Source organism: Salarias fasciatus (genome assembly GCF_902148845.1).
Source record: "Salarias fasciatus chromosome 23 unlocalized genomic scaffold, fSalaFa1.1 super_scaffold_20, whole genome shotgun sequence".
NCBI lineage: Eukaryota > Metazoa > Chordata > Actinopteri > Blenniiformes > Blenniidae > Salarias > Salarias fasciatus.
Window position 1 is genome coordinate 15,270,969 of NW_021941230.1, and position 11,594 is coordinate 15,282,562.

Sequence of the window (11,594 nt, forward strand, 5' to 3'; positions counted from 1 at the left end):
TCATGTGTATAAGTGCTCAGTTCAGCTGTTGTGTTTGTAGGTCAGTCTCTGCGTGTTACCGCTGATTAAATGTGTTTGTTTGAAGTCTGTGTGAAACTGTGCGTGCGCGTGCGTTTGTGCACAGCAGCTGTATCTAGTGTGTGATGTGCGCGCATGCACAAAAGTGTGCGGTTGGTATTTGTTAGGTCTGTTTAAAAACAGCAGGTTGCTCCACCAAGAGTGGACCAGCGACAGGACACGGCCTCGCCATGCGTCGCCGTTCTGACCGAGGAGCGAAAACACCGTTCAGACGTGTACCTGCTCTCGGGTCATGACCTCCAAACCAGGACATACAGCATGTACAGATGTTGTTGTTAAAACAGCAGAACTGCAACTTTTACTGAGTAAAACACACAAATTTCTACTAGTTAAGTTCATGAAGGGTTTTTTTCTTTTTCTTTTGAGACGTTGAAAAATGACATGTTTAATGGTGTGAGAAATCATACTTTTTCCAGCTTTTTAAAGTTTAATCAGAGGAAATAAGACTAATAGTGTTGAGAAAACCTTTCACGCTGTTCTGAGTCGGTCTGCTGACCAACATCTTCGTGGAGGGAAAAAAAAAAAAAGGAAATTTCAGAGATTTCAGATACTTTGTGTTCTGCTGCTAAAAACAAACAAAAAATAAGCTATTTTTGTCAGCGTTACAGTTTGAATTGGCTAATGTGTGTCTCCATTGACATTGTTGCCCCTTGTTGATGTCCTTGAGCTCCGTCCAAATGTTTTGTCAAAAATAACCGCCGAAGACACGAGTGAAGCTGATGAGGAGGATGCAAAAATAGGAGAGCGGAGCAGACCGAGTCATGTGGGCTGTGGGAAGCGTGGTCTGTGACGGTGATATCATGTGAAAGTGTGGCGGTTTGATTCCCAAACCTCCGATGAACTCACACAAACATCCATCCCGAGATTCACTGCTTTACGCTGGAGGACAAACCAGCCGCAAGGAAAATGATTTCAAAATTCAAAACCAGCAAAAATGAAAACAAAGCTTGTTCTTAAACATAAACGACAGTGGCGATGAAATCAGCGGTTGCTTCTTTTTCACCTCGTCTTCATGTTTAAGAAACCCAACAGCCCATCCGACTGGATGCTGCTGAGACGAAACCAGCTCAAACACAAAATGCAATAAATAAAAGTGTAAAACGAACAAACCCGAAAGCAAAGCTGGACCAGCTTGGTTTCAGAGGACTGAACAAAACCGACGCAGAATGATTTTGAAAAGCTTCAGATTTACATATTATATGCAAAATGTTGTAAAACTGACGTAAAGGGCCATGGAGTCAGGGAGGTTTGATGTAAAACTGGCATAAAGGGATGTAATTTAATTTCAGAATGACGTAAGGTCGACGTTAAAAAGTGTGTGAGGTCAATGCAAAGCAGACTAAAACCATTCTACGTGTGTGTGAAGTCAAGGCAGAGTGCTGTGATTCCAGCATGAAGCTCCAGAAACTCAAATTCTGATTCCAGATTCCAGCTGCCGGAGACGCAGCTGGAAGCTCTGAATGCCTGGCTCGAGGGCGTGGAAGCCCGACTCCGAGACCCTGGAGCTCCTTCTCTCCTCAATTAACTCCAGCCGAACGCCTCGAGCCCCCGCCACTTTGGGCTCCGAGCCCAAAGTGTTGATTTAAAACCAACAACAAAAAAAAAAGTCCTGAAGTCATTTAAGACCAACTTGTTCCCCAAAAAATCAAGAAACGGATTCAAACCGTCCCACCAGGCTAAAGCAGCTGATGCGCCCACCTTTCAGACTGGATCCACATGGCTCCCCGAGGACATCCCCACAGATCAAAGAGGGTCCTGTTGACACACACACACACATGCATGCATGCACACACACACACACACACAGGATCAGACAGAAGTAATTATTGGAGTCCAGGATGGTTCCTGTGAGAAATGTCTGATCAAATCACTCTTCTATTCTTGAATCCATCTGTTCTGAATGTTCCTGATGTGGTTTTTTTAAAATGTGAACACTGTGTGTGTGTGTGTGTGTGTGTGTGTGTGTGTGTGTGTGTGTGTGTGTGTGTGTGTGTGCAGACATTAATCAGACAACAAACACGAACCGGTGCAGCGGCAGCCAAAGTCAACAGTGCTGCCGCTGCGAGCTTCACCCAGTCGGAGGCAAACGGCTCCACAGATCCGGGTTTTCACCCAGCTGGAGGCTCCACAAACACTGACCAGAAACAACACAAAAAAAAAAAAAACTACTTAACACAACACATGACACAGAAATCAAGAGGAGGCCTGAGGAGAACCACAAAGAGACGCAAGAAGTGACGACGACGACGCACAACAACCACAAACGACCACGCAGAGACGAAGAATGACAGCAACACGACCTGCAGACATCAGGAGGCAAAACGTGACAGAAAAGAGACAACGCACAAGCAAAAACACGCAAAAAACAACGAGAAGAGCACGCGTGAAAGCACAAAGAGACAAGATGAACAAAAACGCAGAGGCATGACAGCTACGACAAAGACACACAACGTCACTAATGAGGAACAACACAACTAAAAACAGACAAAACGCAACCGCAAAGAGACAAAATACAACTGCAAAGACACAAAACAAAGCCACAAATAGACAAAACACAACTACAAATAGACAAAACACAACTACAAATAGACAATATACAACTACAAATAGAAAAAATACAACTACAAAGAGACAAAACAAAACCATAAATAGACAAAACACAACCACAAATACTTAAAGCACAACCACAAATAGACAAAATACAACTACAAATAGACAAAATACAACTACAAATAGACAAAATACAACTACAAATACACAAAACAAAACCACAAACAGACAAAACACAACTACAAATAGACAATATACAACTACAAATAGAAAAAATACAACTACAAATACACAAAACACAACTACAAATAGACAAAACACAACCACAAATAGACAATATACAACTACAAATAGAAAAAATACAACTACACTTGACAAAACACAACCACAAATAGACAAAACACATCTACAAATAGAAAAAAATACAACTACAATACACTAAACACAACCACAAATAGACAAACTACAACTACAAATAGAAAAAACAAAACCATAAATAGACAAAACACAACCACAACAGACAAAACAAAACCACAAATAGACAAAACACATCTACAAATAGAAAAAATACAACTACAATACACTAAACACAACCACAAATACTTAAAGCACAACCACAAATAGACACAATACAACCACAAATGGACAAACTACAACTACAAATAGAAAAAACAAAACCATAAATAGACAAAACACAACCACAACAGACAAAACAAAACCACACACAGACAAAATACAACTACAAATAGACAAACTAAACCACAAACAGACAAAACACAACCACAAATAGACAAAATACAACAACAAATAGAGAAATCAAAACCACAAACAGATCCACAAATAACACAACCACAAATAGACTAAACAAACCACAAACACAACCACAAACAGACAAAATACAATCACAACTACAAACAGACATTATACAACCACAAATACACTCAAACACAACTACAAGACTCAACACAGCCAAAAAAAAAAATACACAACTGCAAAGAGACTAAACATGACCACAAACAGATAAAACACGACCACAAAGAGACCGAAATAAACCAAGGAGACACAGAGCAACCGACACACAAACCACACCCAACATCAGACCAGAACATGTCAACTGTAAAAAAAACACAAATACGGTAGATCCCAGAACTTTGGGAGAACTCTGCTTCAGGATGAGAAAACAAACGAAAACAGATATTATCAAAGACGTTTATTCCTCGGACAGTATGTACATATTGCACACAGTGCGGCAGCTTCCACGGTATAAATACACAGACACGTCAAGTACATATTTATTATTCTTCGGCATCTTTTCATCCGTCTGAATCCGTCGGCTTTCCTGCTGCAGGAGGCGGAACATCGTCCGAAAACACCCCGGAGACTCGAGCGCCGAGGAAAGTTCGCGAGCAGCAGGGAGAGACGGGAACAGGCCGAGCGCTTCAGGTCACATCAGTTCGTGTCCAGATTTCAGCTCAGATCCCACCGAGATAATCCAGGAAGTTGTGTCCTGCGATCTGATTGGCTCTTCAGGAACGTAATAAGAGAAGGAGAAGATTTCCCAGCGATGGTCGGAGGATCGTCGAGGGCGAATTGCTGCCGTCGGCGGGTTTCCCTGTCGTCTCCAGGGCTGCTGCAGTCCAGAGTCTGAAAGTGAGAAAAATCCACAAATCAAACAGAGTGAGAACATTCCAGGTTACACTGTAACAGTCAGGTTACACTGTAACCGAGCTTCGAGACGCCGAATGTCAACTGTAACAAGCTAACACACTTCTGCAAGTCTGAAAAGTTTCAGGAAGCAAGTCGATGAATGCAGGAACATGGTCCATTTTTGTTTTATGTCTCATCGTGTTGGTGAACTTTGACTCTGCAGAGAGAGAGTTCCTCCAGAGCAGGTTCCCTCTGATGTTCAGTGTTTATTTTCTTCTTAATGTATCTTACCGTCTGGTTATCGCTCAGCACAGCGAGGGCTTTTGGCCAGCTGGATCAGCAGTCGAGCACATCTTCGATAATCTGCCCGGGACACAGCAGAGCAGCAGAAACGTTCAGACGTTCGCTCCTGAATGCGGCCGTAAAGTAAACAGCGAGCTCTGGACCTGTCAGACTCCGTCTAAGATAAACAGGAGCTTGCATGCATGACTGCTGCCGCGACTCGTCTCGTCCTGCTCTCCAACACGCTCCCGCAGCGGCCAGGCATGCCGACGCCGCGGGAATCGAACTGGCAGCTGGGTACTCACAGGCGGGCACGGTGCAGTCCCGGGTGTTGTGGTACAGCCTGTGGAACTGCTTCTTACACTTTGGGTCGAAGGAAAGAGGCCCTGAGGACAGACGGAGCCACATTAGGTGTGAATTTTCATGCAACACTTTAAAATGTCATGAAAATATTGCTTTCTGATATGAAACGTGGCATACAGCACGATGTGAAGAAATGAAAGATACTTCTTTATAATGTGAAATGCTGTAAAAGTCCAGGAAGTAGAAGGAAATGTAACTTCTCACATTTTAAGTGATAGAAAAAAAAAAGCAAAAATCCTTTTTAACAACTGAAAAAAAACTGGGAAAATTCATCAACATCCAACAATGCAAAAAACAAACCCAATGTGAACAAAAAAGAATTCCACAAAAAATGTAATTTACATTCTTTCATGTAAAATAACGATAATAGTAACCATCTCCTGGCATCATGCTGAGCAGGTGTACCTGTGAGGTGGATGATGAACTTCTCCTTGTGTTGCGGATCTCTGTGGTTCATCACTGAAAATCAACAGAAGGACGTTTTCTTTATTCCAGTAAACCACCATGTGAATATTTTTAATGGAGGCAGAAGAAGCGGTGGATGGAGGAGGAGTGGAGTCAGCGGCATCAGCATCACAAGCATCGGTACCGATTGACTGAACAGAATCAGCAGAAGTATCAAGTGTCTGTATCACTTTCAGTTTTATCACATTTTAGAATATCCTCAGAGGCTTTGATAATATTCTGAATGAAGGCTGTCTGTCTGTTAAAGCAGAAAAATAGAATACTGCATCTGTTACTTCCGTCTCAGTTAAGTTACAGTCACATCACACAGATGGAGAGAGCTCAAACACTTCCGCGCCTCTTTGGACGCGTTCACACGCAGTTTGTTCAGCGCTGGATGACCAGCGGCCCCTCAGCGAATCCTTCATGAATCGCTCCTTTAATCCTGAGAGAAACCGCAGACCGCACTGATGAAGAGTCCAATTCACAGTTTAACGTCAGTATTATTGAAGCAGTAGTGTCATAAATATCACTTTTGGTCATATCAGTGTCATTAATCTCAACAATATCGTTTTATGTATGAGCGCAAACACAAGCCTCAGTGTGCGGTGCTGACCGGGCCCGTGGTGGTGGGGGCGCTCCCCCCTCCCTCTGGCTCCGCTCAGCCCGGCGGGGGTCTCGGTCCTGGTCCTCGGGTACCGGCCCGTCAGCTCCACGTGCTCCGTCAGCGCCTCCGTCCGCGCGGTGGCGCCCCGGAGCAGCGCCGCGGCGGTGCAGCGGCCCGCGGCCAGCAGCAGCAGCAGGAGCGCGGAGAGGAGCGGGGGCCGCGGGAGGAGCATCGCTGCGGGGCTGCGGGGCTGCGGGGGGGGCCGCACACCCGCACAGATCACTGATGGACACAAATGAAGGACTGTCATCTATCAATTAGCACATTTTGTTCGTTTTACAGAGAATGACCTCTAACAAAGCAAGGATCCATTATCCGCGCAGCGCAATCAGTAGATCGCGCCCATCACCCAAAGCACCGCAGACCAGTGCTTGCACAATCAATCAATGCTGGGAAAATCGACCAGTTCTTGCGCAATGGATCAGTGCTTGCACGATCAATGCAATGTGCCAACCTGCGCTCATAAATAATCATCACCAAAACGCTCCCGACAGTTCCACTGAGTCTGATTAAATATCAATACTTGATCCAAACGATTTCCCCATCCCAGAAAGTTTCTTCAACCTGGGAGTTTCTCTAAATCAAGTTGTTGAAAATTCAAATTTGGAATTTAAAGCGATTTTTTTATAAAACTTATTCTAAACTTCAAGAAAAGTTTGGAAATAAATTAAATTCTGCAGAGTTTCACCCCTAAAAAAAAGTCTGAAAACGTGTTCAGCTGCACTTTCGCTTTTGCAGTGATGGTAGTTTGCCGTGATTGTAAATCTGCCGTTTCCCGCCGCGGAGTCACCTCTCCTCCTCGCGCGCGCGGCTCTCTGCGGCTCCGCTCCCCGGCGCACGGCTCTCTGGTCCCGGGTGGGCTGGGTCGGGCTCTTCCGCCGCTCCTGGCTCTCCTCTCGGTGTCTCCTGGATGATGGGGTGCTATCCCGGGTTCGTCTTGATCCGAGCCGCGTGGCGCGCGCGGGAGCCAGGTGGCATCTTATTAGACGAGTGGCTGGTGGAGCGCGTGAAGTTGGGGAAGCGCCTTCCTCATCCTCCTCCTCCTCCTCCTGTCTTCATCAGCTGGTGAGTCCCGCCGCAGCAGCTGGAACGCAGCTGGACGCGCTCATTCCTCCTGTTCGCGGAGCGAGGAGAGGACTTCCGCAGCCTGGCACGCGCAACCGATCCGCGTCCCTGAACCTCCCGATCGGGTCTGACCACGGCGCGCGCTCCTTCTCCTGATGTGTCCTGGAGTTTCTCCTGTCTGCACGCGACTTTCACGGAGTACGGAAATACAGGAGGAGGAGGAGGAGGAGGAGAAAAGAGGAGGAGATGCGCGCGCGCGTGTTTGGACAGTGCGCGGCGCTTCCTCCCAGGATGGAGACAGAAATGACTTTTTGGCCTCTTTAGATGAAGTTGAGGTGTGAGGAGTGCTACTCTTGTGTTCACAGTTTCAATGACAGTTTTTACACGTTTGTAAGACAGCTGTTTGAGCTCTACATGGCTGTCACAATTTTTTATTTCAGTTTTTTTAGGGGGGCTTTGTAAAAATGTCACATTTTGCCCCAGTTTCCCGTGTCTTTAAAGGTTTTAAAAACGCATTTTGTTTGAAACAAGACATCAGGAGATTCATAGTTAGACAGAGAGAGAGAGAGAGAGAGTTCAGAAGAGAAAAATAAAGGAGTTAAAAGCTTAAGTTTTATTACAACAATTTTTTTTCACCATAAAAATGTAAATAATTTGACTTTTGGCAACATAAACTCCAAAATGCAACTAAAACATATGAATACAACCTTTCGTCCCATTGACGCCTTGAAATATGTGTTTTGATTTAGAAAAGAATTGACTGCGTCTGATTGCACGTGTTCGTTACAGTCATTTTGGAATAAAGTTGTCCGGCGTGTGAACAGAGGGGCAAAACGGTGACAGTTCAATTCAGAGTGAAACAAAGAAAACGGCGAACGCCACAGTCCGCCGTAGAGTTCAGCCCTTATTTGTTCATCTGCTCCATCAGATATCGAATGGCTCCGAACACAAACACATTTTCACATTAGAGGGTATTTTTGTTGCAGCGTGGTGATTTATAAGAATAAGGAATCATCAAGACGGTATGTGGGGACAGCAGGCCCTGTGTGTGTGTGTGTGTATCAATGTTTTTTAAACCTGTATTTATACAGGCTTTCGGGGGAGGTTTGCAGAGGAATGACGCCCTGTATCTCAGAGCGGAGGCTGTTTATTCATGCAGGTCACTGCCGTGTACACCAGCTTTTCTCACGGCCATTAACTCCCCCTTCCTGCACATCCAGACCTGCTCCGGCGTCCTGCAGCATTTCACTCCGCCGCCTGATCTGGAACCACTCCAAGAACCTCTGGAACCTCCCCGGGAGACCATTAAACATCCTTAAGGCCGTTTTAAACCGTCCAAAACCTCTGAAATTCGAGGCACTTGTGGAATCCCAGTAGGAGTTTCAGACGAGAACCGCCTCACAGGTCTCTGAGACTCATGTCGAAGCCTGAAAACGTACCGAGATATCGAGGAAGTTCATGATCCTCAGACGTATGACCCCCAAGAATCTCCCAATCTGGCTCTTTAAAGCACATTTCTGTCATCTCTAAAGTTATTATGAATGAAGAGAACTGAAACCTGAGACGTTCTCTCTCAGTAGGCCTTCAGGAACCTTCACAGTAAAACTGGATCGGCGTTGGATCCTGTAGGTTCTTCAAAAGGAAAAGAGCGTTCTGTTGGAACCTGGGAAGATTTCAAAAGTTCCACAAGTCCTCTTGAAAAGTTCTGGGATGTCCTCTCGGATCTTCAGCCGCCACGCTTGGCAGAACTTAATTGAGCAGCACAAAGAGGTCAGATTCTTCCAGAGCGTCGAGACAAACATCTGGAGCCTCCTGAGGAAAGTTAGAAATGTTGTGCCAAATTCGTGAAAGCTGCTAAAAAAAAAAAAAAATAACGAAATCATGTCATTAAGCATTAAATCTTGTCCAACAGGAGCTGCAGACAGACAAGGCCCCGATTGTCAGATGATTTTCCAAACATTGTTGACTCCTGTCTGCCACGTCCCAAAACATTCTGATTCTGCGTCGGAGTGTTTCGCCGAAAACACAGGAAAGCTTTAATGTAAAAACGAAAAACAAAAAAAAAAAAGACGCAAAAATAAATGAGAACCGAGCGACGTTCGACGCGATGAGTGAGGCGACTGGAAGCGCGCCGCCCTGCATGCCTCGCTTCGTGTTCGCATTCCTCACTGAAGGCCCGACTGGTTTCACAACAGACCCCCGAAAAGGCCAAGAACAACACCAGGTGTGCGAGAGACGCCGTCGCGACGCCGTCCGTCTGAAGGACAGCTGACGATCGGAACCGGGAGACGTCGCGGCCTCAGGTCACGGCTTCTCCGCTGAGGCCAATGAAATATCATACAGGAGCAGATCTTGGATATCAGTTACAAAGACAACAAAACGAACCCTGAATGATAAAGCTCGTCTGAACGGTGCCGGTTTGAGGCCCGGAGCCGACGGCCGGCGCTCTGACTGGCCGAGTCAGAGGCTAAAGCAACAGGGATGTGGGACCAGGAGGAAAAGTAAATAAAGAAACAAAACGCACTAATGCTTCTGGCTCCACTATCAAAACCTCTGAGACTTCTTAATGAAAGCCATTAAACTCATTCACGGTCTGCGGGTCAAAGGTCACCGTGGGCCATGGTAAAGTATGCGTCCACTCACTCTGGAGACGTCCAGAGGCCCGAAGACGTCCATGTTCGGCGTGCAGCTGCGTGGGTCGGTCGCCCGCCGTCCACGCCTGTCCCACTTCCAGACCTTCACCACTCCGAAAAAAAAAAAAAAACTCCTCAGAAATAAAACATCTCGTGTTTTTCTGAGAGCTTGGAGGCAACAAACATAATAAAAATAATACGCGTTTCATTCGGTTTCTCCTCCAGGACTGGCAAACTGCTGCATCATCTGACAGCGGAGATATTTGTGTGACTCCTGCGTCCACATACCAACACACAGCTTCAGGCTGCGGGCCCAACACACAAACAGACAGTGTGTTCTCTCGGGTGTCTCAGAATAGTGTTCTGGGGGATTTTGCGGGAGGTCAGAAGAGGCAAAATTGTTGAAAAAGCTGAACTAATTCTGCAAGAACTGAACGAAAGACGTCCTTCGCAGCCTCTGGTTTGTGTCAGGAGCACCTGAATCCTCGGAGGACCCCATCGCATCCCCACCCCGATGCTCGAAAACATCCGGGACATCTGCAAAGACTTTCAAACCGAAGAAACTCTGGGATTTCCAAGAACCCATTACAAATCAGTCCAAAGCATTTTGAACCTCTCCGTCTTAAATGTTCACAAACATATTGAACACTTTTTTTGGAGCGAATCATAAAATGATAATTTTTCTTGAAAGATGCCAACAAATTCTCCACGCTGAAGAAATGACCCGAAACTCATCAAGGACTGCCTGAACAGTCGGCCGGTGGGCCGACAAAACACCTCCAGCCTAAACTGAGCTGAGGTATCCCCAAGGGGCTTCGAAAAATCAAAACCATGAAAAACAAAAAAAAAATTCACGGACCAAAATTCCCAAAGACCAAGGAGAAAATATTTGGCACGAACACGGTGCAACTCCAACCATCGGAATCTGTTTCCCAACATGGTGGAAAATCACTGACATGTGTTTGTATGGGACCCCACTGGACTTCCTCTAGATCCTCTGGCATCTCCCTCTGGAACCCTGACAGAACCCTTCATGTCCATCCAGCAACCTCTGAACCCCACAAACATCCCAGCCTTCACGAGAACGACAACTTTCTGGCAGAGTCTTCAAACAAGAGGATCTCGGAACCATTTCAAACTGACTCATGACTGCAGTTCTTCGAATAACCTCCCCCCCAAAAAAAGGTCCTGGTATCTTTAACGTGTTTCTTCATCTTTGAAAAACGTCCAACACACACACATACACACACACACACACACACACACACACACACATACACACACACGCCATGTGTGTAAAGTGAAACCTGCAGCAACAGGTGGATTTTGTTGGCTGATCACGGACCAACAGCGCCCCCCAGTGGACGCACATGCAAACTGCGCCATAACAGAAACAGGTTTTTTTGATTTAGCATTAATTTTTTTCCAATAAATACTGGAAATGTAATCGATGCGTCTGTCTGGTTTGTTTCGAGCATGATCAAAATGCAGTTAGAGGTCTGAAATGAGATCATTCTAACATGAAGTCACCACAGTTCAATCAACATCTAAATTATTGATCAAACATCATCCCATCTGGTTCTTTTTTTCTTTTTATCTAAAGATTAATGACCCCAAAAGCTTCTGAGTGACTTCTCGTCTTCATATTCGTGCCTGATGGGATGGTTTGTTTGTGCAGACACTCTTACCTGTGTGAGACTGAAGGCGATTTGATGGCTGATGGGAAACACCCGCCGAGGCTCCGCGAGCTTCAAACTCAGTCTGTGTTGTAGAAAAGGTTGAAAAATGGCCACAAAGTGTTACTAAAAAGCTGAATAGAAAATCAGGGACAAACCACAAAGCTCCAGGGTTCAGTTTGTCTTTAT

General features: G+C 45.5%; 1 protein-coding gene across 1 annotated transcript; it reads right to left on the reverse strand.

The window, feature by feature from the left end:
- Positions 1-3,842: 3,842 nt before the first annotated feature.
- On the reverse strand, positions 3,843-7,269 carry alkal2b (ALK and LTK ligand 2b). The gene is made up of 6 exons (XM_030086308.1): positions 6,822-7,269; positions 5,981-6,253; positions 5,326-5,379; positions 4,863-4,943; positions 4,567-4,638; positions 3,843-4,272 (listed from the first exon to the last, which is right to left on the reverse strand). The coding sequence occupies exons 2-5, from the start codon at positions 6,201-6,203 to the stop codon at positions 4,574-4,576; spliced, it is 423 nt and encodes a 140-aa protein (XP_029942168.1). The 5' UTR covers positions 6,204-6,253; positions 6,822-7,269; the 3' UTR covers positions 3,843-4,272; positions 4,567-4,573.
- Positions 7,270-11,594: the final 4,325 nt, after the last annotated feature.

Excerpts from the sequence above, each read along its gene's own strand:
- alkal2b (XM_030086308.1), bottom strand. The coding sequence starts at position 6,203 with ATGCTCCTCCCGCGGCCCCCGCTCCTCTCCGCGCTCCTGCTGCTGCTG. Across the intron at positions 4,944-5,325 it reads GTTCATCATCCACCTCACAG|GGCCTCTTTCCTTCGACCCA; the intron begins GTACACCTGCTC and ends GTCTGTCCTCAG. Across the intron at positions 4,639-4,862 it reads GGACTGCACCGTGCCCGCCT|ATTATCGAAGATGTGCTCGA; the intron begins GTGAGTACCCAG and ends TGTCCCGGGCAG.